General features: G+C 37.9%; 1 protein-coding gene across 1 annotated transcript in view; it reads right to left on the reverse strand.

Moving 5' to 3' along the window:
* Positions 1-2536: 2536 nt before the first annotated feature.
* Positions 2537-26051, reverse strand: part of Pgant7 (N-acetylgalactosaminyltransferase 7) — a 188583-nt gene continuing 165068 nt past the window's right edge. Inside the window, exons 11-12 of the mRNA XM_067153717.2 lie at positions 25701-25826; positions 2537-6723 (exon numbers count right to left, since the gene is read on the reverse strand). Coding sequence (XP_067009818.1) covers positions 6580-6723; positions 25701-25826 — 270 coding nt within the window. The 3' untranslated portion in view covers positions 2537-6579. The remainder of the gene's footprint in view (positions 6724-25700; positions 25827-26051) is intronic.

The following is a 26051-nucleotide window of genomic DNA, read 5'->3' on the forward strand; positions in this document are numbered from 1 at the left end:
GAGGTGGATCACAGTTGAGCAATTCTTTGAAATATTTAGCCAAGTGTTCACAGTTCTGTTTGTTGCTCATAATCAGCTTACCTTGATCATTTTTTAAACAAATGTTGGGTAACAAGTAACCTCGTTTTGTCTTAAACGTCTGATAGAAGTTCTGGTATTGTTTTTCTTGAAATTCTCTTCTATCCCTCTCAGCTGGTCCCTTTTGAACCTTCTTTTGGCATTTTTGAACACCTCTGCTGTCCTTTTGCTTTGGATCTTAAATTCTTCGAAGTTTTGTTTGTTGGAGTTCCACTTGTTCCAAGCTTCTGATCATCTTCGTAGAGCATCTTCACACTCATCATTTCACCATGGATGTTTGTTTCGCTGCTTCCTGAATCTTTTGAGCCATTTTGTCCCACTCATAGGACTCAACGTGTCGAGTTCTTTCTGATACTTTACTACTATTTCTTCGCTGACTTTTGAGATCTTCATTTCTGTACTTCTGTATTCTGAGGAGTTTCTTTCTACGGTTACAAGGTGTGGGCTTCACTTTTATCCTTGTTAGATACTGGTCTGAATCAAAATTAGCCCCTTTCTGCACTCTGACATTCGGGCTGGTGGTCGCTACAGGGTCAATTTGGAGTTCTCCCATGGAGTTAGGTGATGGTCATGTCATCATCCACTTGGGAACTCTCTTGAACTGAGTGGACATTATTTTCATGCCAAATGATTCACAAACATCTAGCAGTCTTTCTCCATTTCTGTTTGTCCTTTTGTGCGCCGTGTTTGTTCCAACGAAGTTTCAAAATTTTTACTGTTTTCCAATCTGAGCATTAACATTGCCCATCAAGATCTTGACAGGTTTTTCTAGGGTTCTGAACAGTTCTTCTTCAAGTTGTGACTAAAATTCTTCTACTTTCTCTGGATTCTTTCTGTTATCTCCATTAATTGGAGCATGAGCATTGAAGATGGAGTACAATTTGTTTCCACTTTTGAGAGTTAAGTATTAACACTGGAGTCTTGGTTTTCTTCGACTTCTTAACTTTGATAACTCGCCATCCTTTCTGTATTCTGTAGTTTTCAATAGCTGACACTTCATCCGAAATAAATCTTGTTTCTTAGACCGCTAGAACTTTGATCTTATATTCATCAAGTACTTTGATCCGTTCCTTTTGTTTACCAACTTTCAAAAGGGTGTTCACATTGCGTGTGCCAAAGAAATGCTTCTCTATCATTCTGAGTTTGCAGGGGGATGGATCCTCTGACTGATTCAAATATGATGGTGTAGTGCCCCCAGAATCCTTTGCCCTACTTGAACCAGAACTCTGGCCCCGATTTAACCGGCTGGGGTACTAGATTCCGTACGTTTTGCCATCATGGTAGTTGCGTGGTTTCAGGTTTGGGTAAAACCAAGTTGGTGAGACCTGGAGTTATAGAACAGCCGTCCCTAACATGGAATCCGACGTTGACCAGGAAGCTGCCTGATTCCGGAACGGTCGCACCTGGGTTTTAAGTTGCTTTTCTTTTCTGGGAGTGCTCCCTTAGGTTCTTCCGCGCTCTGTGCCATTGGGAAATAGATAGATTCCTCTTCCGCCGCTGAGACCATTGACCAGTTTAGCCTTTTAATTGTTCTTGCTCCTACTTATTCTTTATTAATAGAATGTATTTGTTTGTTTGTTTGTTTACTTTTAAGTCAAGAAAAATATTCTCATCTTCTGCAGATCCAGATACATTCTCTTAAAGAAAATAAGCATTCTTTTTGATTACCAGTACCGTCACACACCTCCAAGAGCTCTAAAATTATTGTATTACTGTTCATACTTCCATTCGCCTGCTTTGCCATTTTTTACGAGTCGTCATGGAAATTATGAAAGCATATAAAGTTTTCAGGATCTGCAGAGGTGAAGTATACTGTAGTTACACCTATTTCCGATAGATGTACCAAATAAAAGTTCAAATATTATTCTATTTTATATTTTTTGCTTTTGGTAATTGCTTTACGTCACACCGACACAAATAGGTCTTATGGTAATGATGGGACAGGAAAGGCCTAGGAATGGGAAGGAAGCGGTCGTGGCCTTAAGGTACGGCCCCAGCATTTGCCTGGTGTGAAAATGGGAAACCACAGAAAACCATCTTCGGGGTTGCCGACAGTGGGGTTCGAACCCAATATCTCCCGGATGCAAGCTCACAGCCGCGCACCCTTAACCACACGGCCCACTCGCAAGGTTATTAACAATTTTTGATGTCGTAGATACACATGCCTGACTGCCGGAGTTACAAGTCACAAGGTCTAACATACGAATGGGAATTTTTCTCGCTCGATAACCTTGAGCTGAAATGTCTCTCTTTCGAAGTGCGGGACTCCAGCTGTTGCCTTCTGGTCTTAATGTGACTTAAAGTGATGTTTCTACTACTGTGCAAAAACAAGGATGAAGAACAGCTACAAACACAGTCTGCTATGGGCAGTGGTTTAAGTTTCAAAACCTCGTGAAAAGGAATTCACATCACAGCACATGGAGTTTATCCTCAACTGCACAAAATAAAAACAAAGAAATAGTTAAAAACATTTTAATATGAATTCATCTCCAAAATATCTCATTTACAAAAATATGTATTGGAATGTACACACTCCTGGTACAGATTTTAATTTCATCACAAAGTCCAAACAGTTTTCAGGAACTTTAAGATTACAGTCCCAACTTATTAAAACTACATCTGAGGTATCTAGAAGCCAATTGAAGGAAATTCAAATCTGAAGGGCTGGGAGGGTACAGCCACACCCAGGTCAACATGTATTGCTAGTAAATTAGAAAACTCTTTAGGACTAAGATTTACAAATTCACAAGTAATATTTAGTGTACTAGCCACTTCTCGTCTATTTTCCTACAGGTTTACTTTATCATTGCTTTTCTAAAATCTTGAATGTTATCAATTGAAATATTTCCACTACCAGGCTCTTACTCTCAGAAAATGACTCCTTGCCTGATGAAATTCATAAACAAAATTGCTCAATTTTTGTTTTATATAAAAAATGTACAGGCAGTTTTGTGTACATACTTGATATGGAACGAGTCCAACATGACAAGATCATTCCTTAACTTCAGTTTGAGAAATTATTCTAAGAATTGTCATCTGCCATTCTGCATACTTCTTAAGGTGTAGTAAAAGTTAACTTCTTGAACGTTGAGAAGGGTACAATAATCAACAGGAAATTTAACCTTCTATCTCAGCTTCTAGGCACCTCATTTATAAAAGAATGTGCTAGGAGTGCACTGAAAATCTTAAACATAGTCACTAACCAAGAAAGTTGTTACAAAGCTGAGAATGGGTTTAGCACCTGAGATCATGAAGTTAGAAGAAAATATTTTATTGTTTGTGAGTAAGGAAGGCACTCACTGTTTCCACTGATATGTGATTCTTGTTTTGTTTCTAACCTAGCTCCAAAAATCACTACCTATGATGTGCGTGAAGTGCATTTCTTATTTTTTGACAGAGATTTTATGAATAGAATCCAGAGAAGGGAGCAAAGGAACAGTGTGTTCTTCTTGACACTTCATTCTATCTGATTCGTGAAGACACTGCGAAACACAGAATCGTCCACTGAAAATAGCATAAGGAGTTTCAATGGATCATGCAACATCAGCTTCACATGTTACATACAACAAGCTAGGTTCGACTCTGTTCCGGACCCCTCGTATCATGGACTAGTTGACGAGATTTGATCTTTATGCTGTGTTGGCATTTTAAATGTCGCTCTCCCTTTTTTAGATCATGAAGTGAAATTTGAAGAAACTACTCATGAGTATCATTCTCATCTCTACAGAGAAGCTGTGGAGATAATGAAGCATGGCATCTGTTTTAAGAGACTTTAACAACCGCTAGATGATAGACGGTCTTAGAGAAACACCAGTCCAAGAGAGATGAAGTCGATGCTGGCTCCTCATGCCTGTGTCATTTCATCCTGACGAGGGCTACCAAAGTGTAGCTGATACAACGACACATTAACAATGTCAACACAGTGGGAAAACATCAAAGCTTGTCAGCTGAAATCAGCCGTGAAAGTCTGTACCAGTAGATTAACTAGCCGATGCAGACTTCACAGCAGCCTTAAAATGGGAGTATTATAAATACATGAACCCAGTACAATCTACCGTATTACCAGAAGTCATCACAAGGATTACGATCAGAGGTCACAAGTCTCATACTTTCCAGGTGAGAAGTTACTGTTACTTTATTCATACTAGACCACACCGATTGCAATCCCTCTTTCCACAACGGCCTGACATTACTTTAAATGGAACGTGGCACTGATTGCAAGGAAACTTGTACATATCATGAACAGAAATCCCAACAAAAGATTTTTTTAATAGCTGCACATTAAGATTTACACATGTATTCAGACCCTAATATTTTGACACATTCATGTTCATGTTTTCAGCATAAAGTGTTTCATGTACCATCAGCTAACTTTCAGTTTATCATGTTATCTCTTCCACTTTTATTACTCCTGCACTGGTTTTGATAGACTGAAAAACTTCTAACTTATGTATTAGTAACAAATCAAGTCCATTTGAGCCATTCAGCTATTTAATTATAACACTACTGGAATCTGCGGGACTAACCCAAACAGCGATATGAATAGAGCAATACCAGAACCTGGACTCTTGACCTCTGAGTGTCTAACTGATAGAAACTAACAAACACAGTAACAACAATCTACTTTCTAAAGGAAGAACAAGGCAATGTGAGGCTCTCTTTCCACAGAACTACCTACACTTCCTCAGTAATTCTGTGTAGTAAAGCTTAGCTAAGTCACTGGAAAAGGCAGTTTAAATAAAATGCCTGAGTGATATAAAGGCAATGAATACCAATTAGTAAACAACATCTTCAGTCAGATCAAACTCGAAGTACGTACACCGAAATGTTCAAAACACTGCACATGGAGTTACTGAGTACTAAGCAAACACAACACAATGCTCATGTAAGCTAAGCGTACACTAGATCGCGAACATGATGCCACATCACTAACGAGAAAAGTCAACACTTGTCAACATGTGTATGATGGTGGTATAACTAAAAGCTACAAGGAGGTTTGCACTAACCAACAACACTTTGAAGTTTCTGAGAGCCCATTATTGACTTGCACAAAAAATATACGACTCATTAAGTATATCGCTGTTGATGTGTAGATATAAAACTACTAAACGGGCCTCTCAGAGACCTGTGCAGTGTTTCAAGAGCAATCACACATTCAGAACTATCAGCGAGTCATACTCTCGACAGTCTAAATCGGATATGCTGTGGTACATCGCACGATGAGATCTAGTGAATGCTTACCTTTAATATGATCGTTACCTTATTCATTTAGGTCAGTCTAAGGCACATACCTTGGGAGATCACTCCGTCTGTCTTTATTTACTACCTAAGTAGTAACGGTGTCATGTCTGATAATTGAGAGAGCTCAAACCAAAATAAATATGGTATTTATCAGAGCACTAGCAACATTAATAAAATTCCTCTCTCCCATAATCAACAATGAACAAATAAATAAAGAAATTAAAATTCTTCAATTTTCAACATAAAAGAAAATATGGAATGTATTAGTTGAGAAACATTACACCTCATAAAACTGCATACAGAAGTAATTGTCTTAGACTGCAGTCGAAAACAGTACATAATTTACAGCAGCTGTCTCACCACACACAATTAAAAGAGAAGTTTAAACAAATTAAAATACAAAATATCAAACTGTCACCACCTTGACAACAGCGACAGTAAACAGATGCGTAACAGAACAGCACGGATACCACCTCTGCAGCTGCGTAACAAGAGTGAGCTCCACTGCTGCGATGTTCCGTACACTACACTGTGTTTGTAACGATGTGCGAACAGTGAAAATGAGGATTTATGTGAACAATGTTTCCTTCAAGCTAAAGAAAACGGTTTCAGCACGTTCTGAAATGCTGAAGTCAAACATTTGAGGCATCTTCCCACTTTAAAGGGGGAGAAACGATGTGTGCCCAGGTCGTTTAGTAATCAGACTATCCACAACAACAGTCAAACATTTAATGATGCTCTCTCCATCGGAGTTTTGAAACGTCTAAGGACTCACCACGACATCTGCTCTCCAGACTGTATGGTTTTTGGCCAACAACACCACAACCTATATACCTGACATTTCGCCATAAAATTTCTTTCCATACCAAAAACTTAAAAGAGCAGCTGAATAGTAGATGGTTTTGAACATCCTGAGCAAATGACTTATGGCAACACCACTGGAATTGATGTTTAGCCTCAAAAGGAGACTACTTTGAAGGTGATATACGGTACACAAAGGTCAGTCTGAGAATTTATCAACTTGACCTCATAAGTTGATAGGTGCAGTTTATTCCTGTATTGACTTGTATAAACTGATTTTAAAATGTCATTGACAGAAAGTGTACTGACAAAGCAAAGTTACAAAGAATACTATTTAACGAGTTTAGCGCACAGCATCCCTCCTGTTCTGTTCTGTTACACCGTGCAGTATGCTTACCTACTTAACTTGTACGAGTTTCCTGAGCAGCTGTGATGTGAGTGGTGATGTAAAAGTAAGTTCTACTGCCATCTGGGCTGCAGTTCCTTAAAAGTCCACTGATGGTAAGTGTTGACGACATCGCAGGGCATCAGCGACAAATGTGTTGTCTGCGGGTGCAACGCCACGCACTTCTTGTGCACCCGGTGAAATAGGGTATGAGTTGTCTGGAACAAACCAAAGCAAATGGGAATTTTCTTACTGATAGAACACAGCAAAAAGTTAGTAGACTGACAGGTGGTGCAGCTAGCTCCTCAAAATTACGCTGATGTGCTCCAACAGTCTATCTTAACGAATCACAGATTCCAAGTAATTTTGGGAAACACCATCATTAATAAGAAGAAACCTGACAATGGGCTGCCTCAAGGCTCTGTCTTGGCCTCACTTCCCTTCAGCCTCTATATCTCTGACATGCCTGCAACCATTTCAAGAAAGTTTGGCTATGCAGATGACTGGGCAATTGCTATTGAGGACAAACATATCAAAAATACAAAACATACCCCACTACTTATTTATACATTCTTGAAGAATACTTCCAAAAATGGAGGCTGAAGCCAAACCCAAACAAAACTACAGTGACATGTTTCCACTTATGCAATAAGCTAGCTAATCGTGAACTAGAAGTGTACCTGGGGAAAAATCGCTTGACCCACACCAATGAATCAAACTATCTGGGGATCACATTAGATAGAACCCTCGCCTTCAAGAAACACCTAAAGAAAACGGCTGAAAAACTTAAGTCTAGAAACAACATACTACTGAAACTGTGTGACACTACATGGGGTTTGTCAGCCGACACTTTATGCACCACTGCCCTCAGTTTGGTCTACTCAACAGCTGAGTACTGTTCTCCAGTGTGGCTCAATAGCAGTTATACCAAACTTGTCGACGCCCAATTGAATCAGGCAATGAGAATTGTATCTGGCACAGTAAAATCAACACCTACATTCTGGTTACCAGAACTGAGTCATATTCAACCAGCGTAACTCAAAACGCAAACATGCTTTACTCCGGGAGTATAAGAAGATAAATGCAAACGACCAGTTACCAATACACCAGGACATCATTGCTGCTGAAGCCAGACATTTACGTTCGCGGAACCCCTCCATCAGGACAGCAAGACACATGGTGAACATTAATTTCAACCTCTTGCAAACCTGGAAGGAAGAATTGGTAAAAAACATTCCATGTCAGCTGCAAGACATCACAAGCACCACAACACCATCAAGTGGCTTCCACCTACCCCAGAAAACGTGGTCAACGCTGAACAGGATGAGAACAAACCATGGCAGATGTGCAAATCATCTCTACAAGTGGGGACATATACCTTCGCCAGAATGCAGTTGTGGTGCTCCCAGACAGACCATTCGGCACCTAGTGAATGACTGCCTGACGCATTCCTTTAGTGGCAACTTCAGTGACTTTGTGGAAGCAGGACCAGCTGTAACAGACTTTATTAACAACTTGAAAGTCAAACTGTAAATAATGTAAAAACATATTTTATTTTTGACTAATGTTGATAATTATGTACAGCCAAACGCTAAATAAATAAGTCTATCTTAAAGACGATTTGTCCACCTCCTTACTGAATGGCACCTGTTGGACATGCGAGAACTAGAAGGGCCAGCAGTGTTCAACTTTCAGCCCTACTCTAGCAGATTTCTCCATTTCAACTTGCATAACACCATGTTACGCTAATATTGCACTACAATATATTTTCTCACAACACCCATATCAAAACTTCTGATCAAATATCACTATTCATCATAGAAAATGAATCTCCTTATTACATCTAAATTGGATAAAGCCTGTCTTCTACTCCCGCTCGGGCACACCTAGTCTCATGCCTGATATGTTGACACTAAGAAAGCTTCAAACACCTACTGATTTTGTTACTCCAACCCATACAAGCAGACTGAATTATAAGATGTTATTACATCAGAAGAAAACACCCAAGTGTCTGCTGTTCTGTACTACAACAACAACAACACCAACACCACCAACAACAACAACAACAAAGCAAGTTTGTTAATCCATCTTCATTTATGATTCATTATAGCAGAGGAAATCACACGTGTGTTAAAAGCAGATGCTATGCAATAGACAATATGTGTAACTACACTATCATTTCCCTATTTCAAGCTGGAGAAGTGTTTTAACAAATGTCATGCCCTTATGTGAGCAGAAGGTGGAAAGAATATTTTTTTCTTTTCCAACTGTTCCGTATTCATACATTATAATTCAATTTTCCCCCGAGGTTCTCTGTAGCACTGAGTTCCTCCATTTTCATCGCAGTATGGGTGGCCTAGCAGATTGTAGTCAGTCACTGCTTCAGTTTTTGCGTGGTCGTAGTGTTATACGCACACATTCAAAACGTTAATATTTATATTTATATTTAAGGAAGGATGCAATGATTATAAAGGTAATGTAATATAATCTTATAACTCCTTGAATTAATTTCATTTATGTCAACATGTCTGAAATCAATGATGTGGATCTAGCAGTGTAATGCATCAACAGTGGACATGCATTTGGTTAAGTGTAAGAGAGGACCACGAGTCCTAACTTCGCCACTATTGAAGACAAAAAATAAATAAATAAAAATAAATAAAATATTGTGTGTCTCTAGTTTTCATAATCATCATTTTACAGTTCCAGTTTCCCAGTTACTACTGGCGAACCTCTTCCATTCTGACTTATTGAGACACAGTAGTAGTTTGCTATAGCGAGATATTAAAATAACACTTGTAACATACTTTGTATTTATGTACATTTCAATACGGATCTAACGCGTGTAACATAACGAGAACCCTGAGAGTCCCTTCAAAATTCCTATATTAAACTGTGTATTATCCTTCGGTTACAGCGAGAACCTTATCACTGACGCATCTGTTATTACGAGCGATTAAGCGTGCGTGATTTTTTCCGTAACCACTATTTATGCGATTATATCGCATGCGATTCATGACATTCGGCATCTTTCCTCGCTATGTCCACCAGCGAGTTCTCTCGTCGACATTCAAAGGCGATGTCGGAGTCGATTAGTAATACCCGTCGACTGCTGTTCCGTAAAGAAAATTCGAAATAAAAGAGAACATTTTTCCGTAATAAATGCGTAAATAACATGTCCAATAACAATTGTTAACTCGTTAAACATAAAGCATGAATAAATGATCGCTTAATTTTAATGCTAAATACTGCAATTAAGTAAGAATGGGATACACCTCAAGATATGGCAGAGTGCATCATTTATTTCAGAGGTTAGTTTATATTTTCTCGCGTCTGTTTAATAACGGAAAGGCTATTATCATATAAATTTATAGCGAGAAGGTTATCATTTCTCTACTGTCGCTTGAAGTATGTTTCCATCATACATATAGTACAGTTAAGTTGGGATAGGTGACACTGTTTGAATAAGAAAACTGAAACATTTGCCACAAAATGCGATCAATCTTTTCGATACGGAATAGTTTTCTCGCTAATTGCATTTGCGAGCTCTCTCGTCAACATTCGAAAGCGTTGTTGGAGTCTTGTAATACCCGTCGACTGCTGTTCTCTAAAGAAAATTCAAAATGAAAGAGGATAACACGTTTTCGTAATAAATGTGTAAATAACGTGGTCAATAGCAGTTGTTAACTCGTTAAAAATAAAGGCTGAATTAAACGATCTCTTAATTTTAATGTTCTATACGGTACTGAAATTAAGTAAGAATGTGAAACACCTCAAGATATGGCAGAGTGCATCGCTGATTTCAGAGGATAGTTTATATTTTCTCGAGTCTAGTTAAATTTCGGAAGGGCTATTCCCCTGTAAATTTTTAGCAAGGAGATTATCATTTCTCTACATGCATTTGAAATGTATTTTCATGATACATATACGGTTAGGATAGGTGACGCCGTTTGAAGAAGAAACGGAAGTGTTTGCCACACAGGCCTCTGGAGTGATACCGTAGTATTTCTCTGAATCCAAGAAGACGTTTTGTTTTCTCGGAATCTCATGTTAAAACTCAAGGGTCGCCTTGCATTTGCAGCCTAACAGTAATGAACACCACTGGTGACTACCGCAGTAACCACGTTGCTTCTTTTCACCCCTGCACGCGCACGCACACACAAAACTCGTTGACAATAAACGACCGCCTCTTTATTATACGTCGCTAGCCGTGGCAACCGGTTGTACAGTGCTTATGAGTAACATCACTGGATCTCGGGAAATAGTGAAGAAAGAATGACGTTCTATTAGCCTCTACAAGAACGTTTCTCAAATCTGCAGAATGACACCAAAACATGTGAGCCCTCGAATTCTTAGAAAGGCCACGGCTACTCAGTAGCGGAGTTATAACATGTCTACTGTATCTGACGCTTAGTAAAATTACGTTTTATAGACAGCAGGAATATTTTCGTGATGGATCGTCAACTGTAAAGATACATGGAACAGGTATTGCCGGCAAATTTTCAGTGGGTTCTCGTCGATATTATGATGCAAATTTTAAGCTAATGGTTATTAAACACTCGGAAACGTAGAATAATTGTGCAGCCGTAAGAAAATACGACATAGGCCTAACTAAAACCAATATTCGGTGTTAGCGTTAAGACATAGATACCTTTAAAATGCGTACTGTACAAAAAAATGCATTCAGTGGCCCGCAACAAAGACGTTGTGAGGTATGTGCACGAAAAACGCTGGGGGAGAATTGCCATACCGTAGCTCAGTAAAATTGTTCGTTAACCTTCAACGTCCACATCTCTAGTCGCTGAAGTTGTCTGAACCCGGCAAGCGAGATGTGCGTGTAGTGGCGGCCAGTTATATCTGGTGCTGAATGAAATTAACACTTTTATAGCAACCAAGAATATTTTCCTGATGGACCGTCGTATTGTAGACACATGTGGAATAAGTATAGCCGGCAAATTTTCAACGTGTTTTCTTCGATATTATGATGCCAATTTTAAGTTAAAGAATAATTGTGCAGACGCAAAAAATATGGCATAACTAAAGCCAATGTTTGGCGTCTAAAAATAGTCTAAAAATGCGTACTGTATTGTAAGGTTAATACTTTATGTTTAATCTCCTTCAAACATATCCTCCTTAAATTGTTAGCAGAGGTATACATATCTTTGTCTGTGTACCTCTTTATCACGCTGCTCTCATTGTGACTATTTTCCTCCTTCCCCCTCCACTCGCACCCTATTACTAGCGATAACGGCGGGGCCTTGACTAGTGTTGTGGAAGCCATTTTGCATTTTGTTTCCTGTCCTTGTACGGCCGGACGTGCCATGTGAGGGTTTATATTAATCCAGGGTTTTTCCCTGGTTTTTTCCCCCTTTTGGGGTGTAATTTTGGTAGGTTCTGACCTTTTTTTTAAAACTATTCTTATTTTGTTTACTTAAATTCTACTTATGTTATATTTTTCTGTTCTGATTCTCCTTCGGACCCGTCATTCTCGCTAGTCCATAACTGACCCCTTTTCAAAAACTCATTTTCTTCTGGTTCCCGATTTATTTTTCAGTGGTCAGCTATGCTAATTTAACCTTCCCTTTATGCAAGGTACCAAAGTTGTTCTATTGAATGAATGTAATTCTGTATAGGGTTATACCCATTTCTAACTTGGCAAGCTAAATATGCCTAACAGATCTGTAAGTTTAAACCTTTAACACCAACCATCCTGGGTAGTAAATTGTTATTTCTTAACGGAGCTGAGAAAAATGAATTCCAATCCGTACAACGGTGTTTGGTTACTCGTCGACCGTCTAATTTTAATTTTTGTTCGCGGTTGTCTTGGTGACATTTATTGTCATTGAGATTGATTGACATTGTTCGATTGAAGGAGATGACTGATGTTTTTTTGCTGGAGACTGACACGGCTACGTTTACTGTTGGTTCTTGTGAACTTGACTTGGAATTTTGGGGAATTATTATTATTATTATTGATTTCTTTATTTCTCCCCGGTAACTGATTTGTTATGGTGAGATCCGTGCGATCTCTATGGTGATTTGGTACGTGAAGTGTTGAATTTGGGAGTAACTTCTCCGTTTCCTGTAAGGCTCTGGTTGAGTCGGTGTGGTATTTTATTGTAATTACTCCTCTGCGCTTGTGACGCCCTTCTGATTATGGGCATATGATCTAACCTATGAAATATTATATCGAGCGGTTATTCCTGCTCACGCCGATAAGCTCCTGAAGTATTGGTAAATGTATTACCGTGTTTCCCCTTTTCTGGTCTCCACTGGCCCTGTGGTGTCACACATTGAAATTATTTCTTAAAACTGTATTCTGCTATTTCTCGAGTTAACCAATTCGTTTTGTGCCTGTGCTGTACCTCTGGTTTGTGAGGTTTCACATGTTTCGCGTTTTGGGGTCTTCCCTGTTTTCTGTGTCCTGTTAATTTATGCAGGTATTTCCAGATTAACATCGTGTAAGGATAGAATTCATTTCTCTCCTTGTGATTGTGAATTCATGTAAATTATTATTAGCTCCACCCTTTGAAACTTTAATTTTGCAAACCTCTTAGTTAATCTTCGTTTAATTCAACCTGTGTAGTATTTCATTTGGTGTTTAAATTAAATTTCTATATTCCTAAACCTCGGCTTTATCCTTTCGTGTTTATGAAAGTGCACTAATTGCTAAATTACTATGATACTGTAATACTATTGGTCACAGTTGCCAAGATCCAAAAGCACCTTCTACATACCATCCTCGAGGTAAGTTGTTGTTTTGGTTAAAAAAAAAAAAAAAAAACTTGCATTTACTTATTGCTTTAACTGTTTCTATGTGGTGACTCTGAGTGATAAATTACTTGGACCTTCTGGGTGCGTTATCTTCGGTAAACGCTGTGCACCGGGGTACTTACTACCATTGAACTGTCACTTGACTATCGCCTACTACGTCACTGTGTCTCGAGACTTACCAGTTACCTTGGTACCAAAGGATTATTTACTAGTGAGTCGCTCTGAGATTCTAGTGTTATGTTTGGTGACCTAGCTCCTTATTGTGCTAAAAGTGTTTTCATACCGTTGTACCAAACTTGTTCTAATTTATGTACTGACCTAACCCGTCCATCACTGCGTGTCTATAGTCAGCCTTAGTGTAGCAGTGCTACGGATACTGTCTGAGTTTCTAATTGGTCCTCACCGTATACTTGTAATCAATCTAACTGTAACTGGGTATATCTCTTGGTATTTTAACTAATTGTCGTGACACCCTTAAGTGTAACCCAAACCTAACCTTAAAATAATTGCATTGTCACTGTTCTTATTAACGCACATCACAGTGTCATTGTATTTAAGTGTGCAGCACGTTACAGTATAAGACAGGCATTCATATGATTTTACAAAGCACTTTTTAAGCCTGACTTAAATTTTTGAAGGAAAAAGTGGGGGTAGTCTTGGATTCGGAGAAATACAGTACTATAATTTTTTCAGAATTAAATTAAACATACACTTTCACGTAGTACTGGATTTTGAAAAAGAACAAACAAGTAAGCCGTAGTGTGGATATTATCAGCGAAAATGCAAGTTTTGAACAAACTGATTGCCATTTCATACTGATTTTAATGTATATGGGGGTTTTCCCGATTTTTACAAAAATCGGATATAACGATAACCCGCCACTATAGCGAGTAATTTTTTCGCTGTTATGAATTCTCGCTATAACGGACTTCTACTGTATGTTCTGTTGTTAATGATGTCCTCCAGAGTCCTTCCCCAATCTGCGATGTCCATCCAGCGGGTTCTTGGTCTTCCTGCCGTCCGTTTTCCTGCGAAGTTAACATAAGGTGTCCTTGTTGGCTCCATCCTCATTACATGCCCAAACCACCTCAGTCTGGACATGCTGACCCGATCTAACAATGATGTAACAATCCCAGCTTCCTTTCTAACCACATCGTTCCTTAACTTGCCCAGTTTGGTTTTTTGAATTGTGGACCTCAGGAACTTCATATATGATGCCTGCAACCTTGAAGAGTCTTTCTTAGTGAGGGTGCAGGTTTCAATACCATAGGTTAAGATTGGTATGAAGTACTGATTGAACATCACCAGCTTTGATTTTGTTGGTTCTTTGGGATCCCAGAGGAGTGTTCCTACTTGCTGGTAAAAGTAAGAGCTCTTCTGTACTCTATTTGCCACCTCCTTTGTGGCTAGTGTACTGTATCTCGAGATATTACACTGCCGAGGTATGTAAAGCTTTTCACACTTTCTAGTGGATGGTTTCCTAGCATGATGTTCGCTGGTCGTCCCTCTCTGTTTATTGCCATCACTACTGTTTTGAGTATGCTTATCATGAGATTGAACTCCTGGAACTTAACCTTCCATTCATTGAATCTTGACTGTACTTGTTCCTCAGTTTCTCTCCAGATCATAACATCATTAGCGAAGACCATTGCATTTAGTTCACCAGAGGTTTTCTTGATGTTCTTCATTATGTCATCCATGATGGGGATAAACAATGGAGATAGTGCACTGCCTTGCTGGCCTTCACTTTTGGTCTTGAACCGGGATGAATGTCCGTCACCCAATCACACACAGCTGGTACAGTTCTCATACAGCATCTGAACGTTCCTCACCAGTCCCTTTGGCACATTCCTCAGGCTTTCCCATAATCTTCTCTCTTGCAAGGCCGTCATATGCCTTCTCAATGTCGAGAAAAACCATAAACAGATCTTTGCCTTTTTCCCAATATTTTTCCATTTCCATTCGTTTTATGCTGTCCAATTTTCTAAAAATCTGGAACTTGTTCAGATTTTAATACCTGGGGGCCAATGTAATTGTATGAATGAAAGATGAGCTTTCTTCTTCATGCCAGTTTGCCTATTTACATTAAGTAATTCTGCTCTGCCTCTATTATCTATCCAATCAACATAAAAATGTTAAGAATTGGAACTGCATTGAACTAATTAAATCACTATGAGAAGGAATTGGTTAAATAAGGATAATTGGAAAATGTGTATAGTAATTGGTCATATTCAATTTTTAGGTTTTAAATTCTTTTATCTGTATGTTCATTCATATATATTTCTTAAATTTGCTATTTATAAAAGGCTTTCTCATTCCTTTTATACGGGTTAATCTACGGCCTGTAATCATGCAAAGGTCCAGGCCTTTTGATCACCTTCCAGCAAAGTATTACGGAAACTGCTTCCTGACCATCACCATTCACAAACCACGAAAGAATGTTCCAGAACATACCCTCCGTATGTATTCATGTCAGATCAAGTATAGCAGCACCGTCAGGAACAGACACTACATTCGACATGAATGTGTCTGCCTGGATGTGAAGTTGAAAGAGACAGTATTCAGTTCGATGCATGGCACGTAGCCATGTGTCAGGAGTGGTTGGCCTGAGCACGTCAAACTGTTGCCCCAAGATAAACTAACTGTGCGAGCAGGAGATAAATTCAGAGTTGTCACACCTCAAACTCTTGTCCAGACTAAACAGCTTGCCCGTCAACATTGTTACTGACAGGAGTACTGAAGACACCGTGAATCTTGTAAAAATAATCAGAATGCACGACCTGCAGATCTCTCACCTTGGATACATATGGACCTTTCTTAAATTCGATATGGTTCGTTGTCCTTGATGCAATATCCAACTTCCCCTTTGTTGTAGAAATTCACTCTCCTACGGCAGAAGCAACCACTAGGACATTACAGAAGATTTTCACAATAGAGGGTTTACCTAAAAATCTGATTTCCAACAACAGTACTCAATTTACTGCCTCCACATTTCGGGACTTTTGCACCAACAATGGTATCCATCATATACTGACACATCCATTCCATCTGCAGTCCAACAGCAAAGCAGAAAGATTCGTCCAAGCATTTAACTGTAACCATAGACAAGTACGGTCTCCTGATTTTAGGTTAGGAAATTCCCATAAAATAATTTGTAATATAATCAAATCAAAATCAAATTAATCAAAATCTCTTTATTTGCAAAGCACTAAATATTAAATTAACAAGAGAAGAAAATTTTCCTATAATACAATATTATACAATTTACGCTAACAATGTTTTCTATTAAACACACAGCGCATCCTTAATAAATTTATATTGTTTACAAAATTCTACTTATAATATCTCCTGTACTACTTACAAATATAGTCATCTGATATACAGTATGTGGAATTACTTCAAATGATACTATACAACTGGTATAACATTAATATTTACATTGCATTTATTTATTTACTTTTTTTTTTTCCACCTGTTCTGGAACCTAAGTAGCTGCTGCGTCTTAACCAGAGCCCCTTTTGCCACCACTTTTCAGAGTTCCTGAAGGGCCTTCACAGCTACCGTAGCGGTCCCAGGGCCCTCGAAGTCCCCACTGTACTTCACCCCTACAGGCAGTCCCCTACTTTGGCTGTCAAAACTCCTTAGACCAGGGGATGGAATTAATTTATTCACACACATTTTTTTTTTTTTTTACAATAACCTGCACTGGTCGAATGCCCTCTAACACTTCATTTATTTTCTCTGTTGCTGTTTATTCTCTTCTTGAATATCTGTACAGATTTTGGAAAAGGATCAAACACTACCCCTCGTAAACTGTTCCACTCCTTCACACCCTTCCCAATGAATGAAAATTTACCCAAATCGCTTCTGCTAAAATTCCTTCTAATTTTACATTTGTGGTCAGTCCTGCCGATATAATTATTTTCCAACTGAAGCCTCTCACGGATTTCTCCCCATGCTTCTTCTCTTGTATAGGCTCTATATAAACCTATAAGTCTAGTTTTCTCCCTTCTCTTACTTAAAGTTTCCCACCCAAGTTCCTTTAACATTTCTGATACACTACTCTTTCTCCTGAAATCCCCTGTTACAAATCTTGCTGCTTTCCTCTGCACACTGTCTATTTCTTTTATTAGGTATTCTTGGTGAGGATCCCAAACACTGTTTGCATATTCCAATAACGGACGAACCATACTCAAGTAACTTTTTTCTTTTAATTCTTTGTTGCATCCTTTAAGTAGCCTCATTATGACATGTAACGATCTGTATGCTTTCCCAACAATGTCATCAACATGACCCTTCCAGTGCAAATTACTTTCAAATCTCACACCTAAGTATTTGCACTTGCCATCTTTTGGGATAACTACCTCATCCAAAGTATATTCAAATTCAGTTTTAAAGCTCCTGTTTGTAAAAGTTGTAACAGTTGATTTGCCTCCATTAACCTTCATATTATTTTCTTCAACCCATTGTTGGATACTTTCAAGGTCCCTTTGTAATTCTGAACAATCCTCAATGTTGTTTATTTCTCTATAAACAATTATGTCATCTGCATACAATCTTATTTTTGATGTTATATTGTTCCCTAAATCATTTGCGTATATTAAGAAAAGTAACGGACCGATTATACTACCCTGTGCAATTCCCTTCCAAACTTTCTCTTCCTGAGATACATTATTTCCTACTTTGACTTTCTGAACCCTTGAATTTAGAAATGTTTTTATCCAACGTTGTAACCCTTACGTCCAATCCTATTCCCTCCAATTTCTTTAATAATATTCCATGTTCCACTCTATCAAAGGCTTTGGAAAGATCTATGGCTATGCAATCTAAGTGACCTCCTAAATCCAATTGATCTGATATGTCCTGCTGAAATCCCACCAGTTGTGCCTCACAAGAAAATTTCTTTCTAAATCCATACTGGCTCCTCATGAACCAATTCTTATCATCACATATCCCTCTGATGTACTTCGATATTAAACTCTCCAGTATTTTACAAACTATACTGGTCAGGCTGATTGGTCTGTAGTTCTCTGGTTTCTTTTATCACCCTTTCCTTTATAAATTGGTATTATTATAGATTCCTTCCATTCCTTTGGTATTACACTATTATTTATGACATAGTCAAAGAGAAATTTTAAATAAGGCACTATGTACCACCCCATTGTCTTTAATACCTCTCCAGTAATTTGATCACTTCCTGCTGCTTTTCCTTGCTGATGCAGTTGGATTTCTCTGAAAATATCTTCATTTGTGAATGAGAAGCTTCTTGTTTCCGTCTGTCTCTCTCCCTCTCTATCTTCTGTTTCGGTGTCCAACTCCTGACAATCATCTACTGAATCTTTAAATTCCCTACTAAATAGGTTTGCTTTCTCAGTATCTGTTAAATAGTGTTCACCCCCTTCTCCCACCATTGTAGGAATTTGGGTTCCTTTTCCTTTTTGATTCCTGATATATGAATACAGCTTTTTCCATTTCCCTTTGTGGTCATTACCCTCTTGAAGTATGCCATTCATATAATTCTCTTTTGCTTCCTTTTTCACTCTATTCAGTTCCCTCATTAGCTGTTTTCTAGTTTCTCTACTCTCCCTACCCTTTTTGATTTTCCTCTTTACTATTCTACATTTTCTTTTTAATTTTCTTATTTCCCTTGTATAATAAACAGGGTCTGAGGTCATTTTACCCTTCTTAACAGGTACAAATCTCTTCTCTCCTTTCCAAATGATTCCTTTAAATTTAGCCCAAAGTGTATCCACGTTACTCCCTTTACTTATCCAACAACTGAACTGTGATTTAAGGTAAGTCCCAAATTCATCAACTTTAGTTTTTCTGTACAATTTCTTGTCTTGTGTAACCCTCTTATTAAGCCTTTTTGGTACGAGTCCTACATCCATTATTACAACCTTATGGTCTCCTATTCCTTCAATTACCTCAGTTTTATCAACAATTTCCCATGGTTTAACCAAGAATACATCTAGTAAGTTATTGAGACTAGTCGGTTCTTGTACTACTTGTGTAAATCCTCCCTCCCAAATTAACTTATTTGCCAGTTTCTGTTCATGGGCTTCACTTGCAGCTCCATTCCATTCAACTACAGGCAAATTTAGATCTCCCCCAATTATTACCATATCATTATTATTGTTTTTATGAGTATAATCTATTATTTTCTCAAAGATTTCCATGTCTCTTTCCTCTCTTCCAGGCCTGTATGTTCCTATAATTCCCACTTCCTTCATATTATCACAAACTAATTTTATCCCTAATATTTCATCCCTTTCATCGGTAAACCATTCATGTGAACAGTAAGTTTCCTTCACCAGAATAAACACCCCCTCTCCCTTTTTATCTCCTCAGTCTCTACGATAGACTGTGTACCCTTCTGGAAATACTTCTCTATTACCCACCCCTTCTTTCAACCACGATTCCACTCCTATCACCACATCAGTCTCATAAGATTCCATCAATGTACCGAATTTTAATTGTTTATTTACTACACTTTGACAGTTTACCAAGAGCAATAAAGTAGTGAATATAAGTGAGTTTGCTAAATTAAGAAGGATTTGTAGTTAGGAAAGACATGGCCCAGCAGTGACTGTATCGGTAAATACGGTTGAAGTCTGTTGAAAGTGTCCCAACAAGTGGCTTAGCCGGCAAGTACAGGCTGAAGATGAACTTGCGTACTGGCCAATCCAACAGCTCCAATTTCGAACAAGGTTGCATCAACTGAGAGACGCTTGAAGATGTTTCAGTCAGAACATTGCTACCACCAGGGGAGTTTTGGTGACGCTAGAGCCATGTGGAGCAAGTCTATATGTACGCGTACGCACGTGTGACGAGAGCTAGTGGTGTTGAAGAACCTTGATTGTGGAGTCATTACAGATGTTTAAGACATCTTTACGAGTTCATGACGAATCATTCCCGGTGTGTATTTTGTGGAAGATGCTACATAGTGTTTCATTTTTGTCAGTCATATTCTGGTTTATTCCTGTCCGAGATAATGCACAGTGTGTGTGATGGTTTTATATGTGTAATTTGGAGGTAATCTGTTGTTGTGCATAGAACTAATTGTGGCTAGATGAAATCTTAGGCCAAGTTTATTACTTGGTCCTTCTTTGACCGATACAACATGTTTGTCATTACTTATTAATTCCACAGTAGCCACCTTACATTGTGAAGGTGTATGACTTGATTAACAGAGTATAGTGAGGTGACTGGGATTGTCGTTTGTACAGTTATAATCCGTGATAAGTTGATTCCACGGTGATGATGCTATTTTGTTCACGTAAATGATGTTAAGAATGGACAGTCATCTTATCTGTATGATATCATCAATCTGAAGTGTGGTGTTCAGAACTATAGTATGTATGTTTGTACATTGTAGATGTTTATTTTTATAAGCAGCAAAACGAGTTGGTCTCATCACGTGACGATTATTGTTGGTGTTTGTTTTCTTTTCTTTTGTTTCGTAAATGAATTCTAGTAGTAAAACTTATAGTAAATCTTTGATTGCTAGAATAAGGAGAAACCTGGCATGCTACCCAAATTTATTTTCAGAGTTAAATAGTATCAGGTAAGGTAATAAAGCCTCGTCAACATGATGACCGTCGCCTTGGGGGAAGGAGTTCATTCATGCTCTACAGAGTCAATTATCCCTGTAAATATTTTGCAGGTGGCACCCAATTTCATCATATATATTTTATTAAAGTTACCATTTATCCATTTCATTTTTTAATTTCGCCACTGTAATTGTTGGGAAATTACAGGACACTGTCAGAGAAATATGGACTACATGACCGTCAACACTGTACTTTGCTTTCTTTGTTGTTAAAGCCTCCCACCGAGAAATCGCCAGTTCTAGAAGAAAATTCAACCCAGCAAACAAGGTCTGCACCCGGATGCCTGCAGTCAACAGCCGCACACCTCCAACAGGAGCTATAACCCAGCACATGACACTCATTCCCCTTTACCACAGCAGCAATCTGTAGTTGACGCAGCATTCAAACAGTTAATAAGCATGGAACCCGCGGCCGCCACAACAGCAAGGCCCGCTCTCCAGTCCACCACTGCCGACACAACTTGGGACTGTTGATAAACCTAACCATGATAGGTTAATATGGTTGTTTGATCCGTATTGACTAGTATCAATGTATTACAGAACTATTTAAAACAGTTTTATTTGAATCCACCTTGTCAATACACTTATTAATGAATGAAAACTATTTAACCATACATGTTTCGGGAAGTCAACCATTCCCTTCATCAGTGGTCAGTTCAAAGAATAAAACAATATAACACAATCTTTTAAAGAAGTATTGTGTCCTAATACACCATATCAATGAATAAAGAAAACTTATGAAATATTATAAAAATGATCAGTACATAAAATTTTCTTGAACTGAATGATGATGATGATGATGATGATGCTTGTTGTTTTAAGGGGCCTAACATCGAAGGTCATCGGCCCCTAATGGTACGAAATGAAAGAACAAAAGTTTCAAAGGCATCCACTGACCAAAATAAAAATAAAATATGTCATGAAGAATGAATGGATGGACAGGAACCCAACAAAACAAACAAACAAACAAACAAACAAACAAACAAACAAACAAACAAACAAAAACCAGTGGATCAGACTCAAAACAGATCGAAAATATTACTACCGACCAAGGAACCACTTATAAAGCACAATGATGCTTGGTGTCTAAAGGGGGTGCAAAATCCACGTCTAAGGTCCCAGAGAATGGTACATGTCGCGAGTAAAATAGAACCATGGTATGTGTCATGTTGGGGTATTAATCAGAAGTAGCGAAGACTCACAGTGTTCCACAAAAGATGGTACTACTCACAAGTATTGCAATACGTACAAGTAACGCAGACCTATGGTGTGTCTCACACAATGGCACCACTCATAGCCAACGCAAACCGAGAAGGTTCCCCACCTAGGTGTACTAAACACGGGCGCCGGTATTCCCGTGGTATTCCTCACATAGTGGGTACCAATCACAGGCAACGCTGACCCACGGTGCTGCGCATTTAGCGGTACAACTCACAGGCTATGCCCAGACCCGCGGTGTTGCTCACATGGGTACAATGCACGGGTACTGGAATCCACCAGGCCAGGCTTTTACTGCTACTAATCACAAACCTATTTCGTACCAAATTTAGTGGTACTACTCGCAAGTACAGGCAACCTATGGTGTTCCCCGCATGATGGTACGATTCAAAATTAGTTTCATGGTTCTAATTCAGTCAGCCCTTGGTCGCCCCTTTTAGTCGCCTCTTACGACAGGCAGGGGATACCGCGGGTGTATTCTACATGTGCGTCCCCCACCCGCAGGGGGTATGAACTGAATGAGAATACTTACATAAATTTAAGATCTTCAAGTTTTCTTCTTTCTGTTCCTTAAATGATCAGATACTAGTCTATACAGTGGGTAATCTTCTGCACTTCTCTCATTTAAACTAGACTAGCATTTAAGGAACAAAAAGAAGAAAAACTTGAAGATCTTGAATTTATATACAGTAGTAGTCTCATTCAGTTCAAGAAAATTTTATGTATTGATCATTTTTATAATACCTCATAAGTTTTCTTTATTCACTGATACGGTGTATTAGGACACAATACAAGAAACAAGTGATATTGGATAAGAAGTTCCAAAATTTACTTGATAATAAAGTAAAACACTTTAAAGGTAATAAGAAGGTAAATATTCTGGGTGATAATGAACACAAGTTCTTTGATCCTGTTAAAAATCTAACTCAAGTTAAATTTGATGTTAATGAAATGAACGTTTTAAGTAAAGGGCCTAAATTCAATTGGGGAAAGGAGAATTATAGTAATAAAAAAGATTTGGTAAAGTTAATAGCTGAAACTGAAGTGGCCATAGCTAACCTACCAGTTGATGAACAAGTTCCTCTTAGATACAAAATTAGTAGAACACTATCCAATATGATAGAACATATGGTAGAGTACCATAAGGAGTTGAATAAGAATATTAAATTATTGAAGAATAAGATAGATAATAAGAATATTGTTGTGACAAAAGCTGATAAAGTTAATACTATGTGCTAATAACAAGACAAGATTATATTGAAAAGACTAAAAACTTTCTAAACTAGCAATAATTTTGAATTGATAAAAAAAGATCCCACGTCATCATTGCAGAAAACACTTAAGCAAATTCTCAATAACATAACTTTTTTGTTAGACTCCAAAGATACTAACTGCCTAGTTAACACGAGCCCAGAAATATCTACTTTTAAGGCACTACCGAAAATTCATAAACAAGAAATTCCTATTAGACCAATAGTTAATTTTAGAAATAATCTGGTATATAAGACGGTCAAATTCATACAAAGATTTTTAAAAGAACACTATAAGTAACAGAATTAAAAACAATGAGCTAACAGACTACTACACGATACATAGTTTGGATACCAAAGATATGTATTCCAACATTCCTATCGTAGATACTATAAAAATAGTAAGAAAGAATTTAATGCAACACAGCAAATTAAGTAAGGTGGAAATGGAAGAATTTTTAACATTACTAGAATTTACTTTGGAAAATAACTATTTTGTTTTTGACAACAAAATTTACAAACAGTCCTAAAGGCCTAGCAATGGGTTTGCCAGCTTCAGGTATTTTAGCAAACGTATCCATGGATTACATGGAATATAATAAAATAGTGGATAAAATAGATGGATTGATTACAGGGTTGAGATACGTCGATGAACAAAACGTTAAACCTGATGGTGTATTAGAGTATTTAAATACTTTGGATAAACAAGTGCATTTTACAATGGAATTGAAAATGATAGGACTTTAAATTATTTAGATTTAACAATTACTAGAAATTCTGGTCATCTCGATGTTCAAATTTTCAGAAAAGCTACTCAAACAGATACTATTATCAGAAACGACTCCAATCATCCAGGTTAACATAAAGAGGCAACATTTCACAGTTTAATTAACAGAGCTTAGAACACACCTATGTCTAAGAAGAATTATAATAGAGAGATAAATATAATCCATCAAATTGCTCGCAGCAACAGATATTCCAAAAGATTTATTAATAGAATGATAAATAGTGAAAAATGAACCAAAAACTTTAATTAAAGAGAAAAAGGAGAAAAAGAAATCTGCAGTTCTAACTTTTCGAAATAAGCACACTTATCAACTGGCTAAAATTTTCAGGAAAAAGAACATCAGTGTTGCATTCAAAACGGATAATAATACTAATAAGATAATTTTCAATTCAGATAAGATAGAGAATAAATGTATATTTTTTCCGGGAGATAGTAGGTTTGAATCCCACTATCGGCAGCCCTGAAAATGGTTTTCCGTGGTTTCCCATTTTCACACCAGGCAAATGCTGGGGCTGTACCTTAATTAAGGCCACGGCCGCTTCCTTCCAACTCCTAGGCCTTTCCTATCCCATCGTCGCCATAAGACCTATCTGTGTCGGTGCGACGTAAAGCCCTTAGCAAAAAAAAATGTATATTTAATAAATCAGGAATTTAGAAATTAACATGCCAAACATGTAAACAATGATACATAGGACAGTCTGGAAGAAGTTTGGCTATAAGGTACAAAGAACATGTTAATGCAGTCTAACATAAAAGATATTCGGCAATGGGAGAACATATGGTCGAAAAGAATCATAAATTTAAGACATTTCTAATGACATGAATTTATTACTTTCGGCCAAAAAGGGAAAATTAATGACTATTTTGGAAAGTTTAGAAATTTATCTTACACAAAAAAATAATTTTGAATCAAGTTTAAATGAGAGAAGTGCAGAAGATTACCCACTGTATAAGACTAGCATATGAGCATTTAAGGAACAAAAAGAAGAAAGAAAAAAAAAGAAGAAAAACCTGAAGATCTTAAAATTATATAGTATTCTCATTCAGTTCAAGAAAATTTTATGTATTGATCATTTTTATAATATTTCGTAAGTTTTATTTATTCATTGACACAATACTTCTTTAAAAGATTGTGTTATATTGTTTTATTCTTTGAACTGACCACTGATGAAGGGAATGGTTGACTTCCCGAAACATGTATGGTTAAATAAATAGTTTTCCTTCATTAATAAGTGTATTGACAAGGCGGATTCAAGTAGTTATGTAATACAACGTGGAACGTGTTGGGGTGCCTGTTTGAATGCTGCGCAGATTCCTTCCAGAACACACCAGCCTGATCCAGCTGTTGGCAGTTCAGCTCGTGAGTGAACGCTGCAGCTGTACGTAACAAGTACGCCTTGTGAAGTTAAACTCGTATCACACAGCAGAGTAGTGTCAAGTTTCTAGGTACATAGATAGTTATTCAGTGTATTTCCTTTTGGTTCAGATGTACAGTCACTTAGAGCCATACGTGTGTTTGGTCTTATTGGGACACACAGGCCAAATTAAACTCACCTCATCATATTGCCAGGGTCCATCAACTGTGCCCAAACGACAAAACACCAGCTTGATACCCTGGGAATCAGCCTCAATGCACCTTTCCCCGACTCCAAGCTGTCCCTTGGCATTCAGTCGCAAAAGCTGAAATGGCAATCATCACATTACTGAGGTATTATCTGCAACGTGATAACACAGAGAGATCAGAAAGGCACATTGAAGCACCTGCATTTTACACATACCGAGAGCCATCCTGATGCCAGTATTGTTGTCAGCATAAGAAGAATATAATGGATATAAAATACATTGCATGGCATCCTTCTACACTCCTTTGCCCAATTAATAAAAGGACGATTTTATATGTTCCAA

This window comes from Anabrus simplex, chromosome 9 (genome assembly GCF_040414725.1).
Source record: "Anabrus simplex isolate iqAnaSimp1 chromosome 9, ASM4041472v1, whole genome shotgun sequence".
In the NCBI taxonomy this organism is placed as follows: Eukaryota; Metazoa; Arthropoda; class Insecta; order Orthoptera; family Tettigoniidae; genus Anabrus; species Anabrus simplex.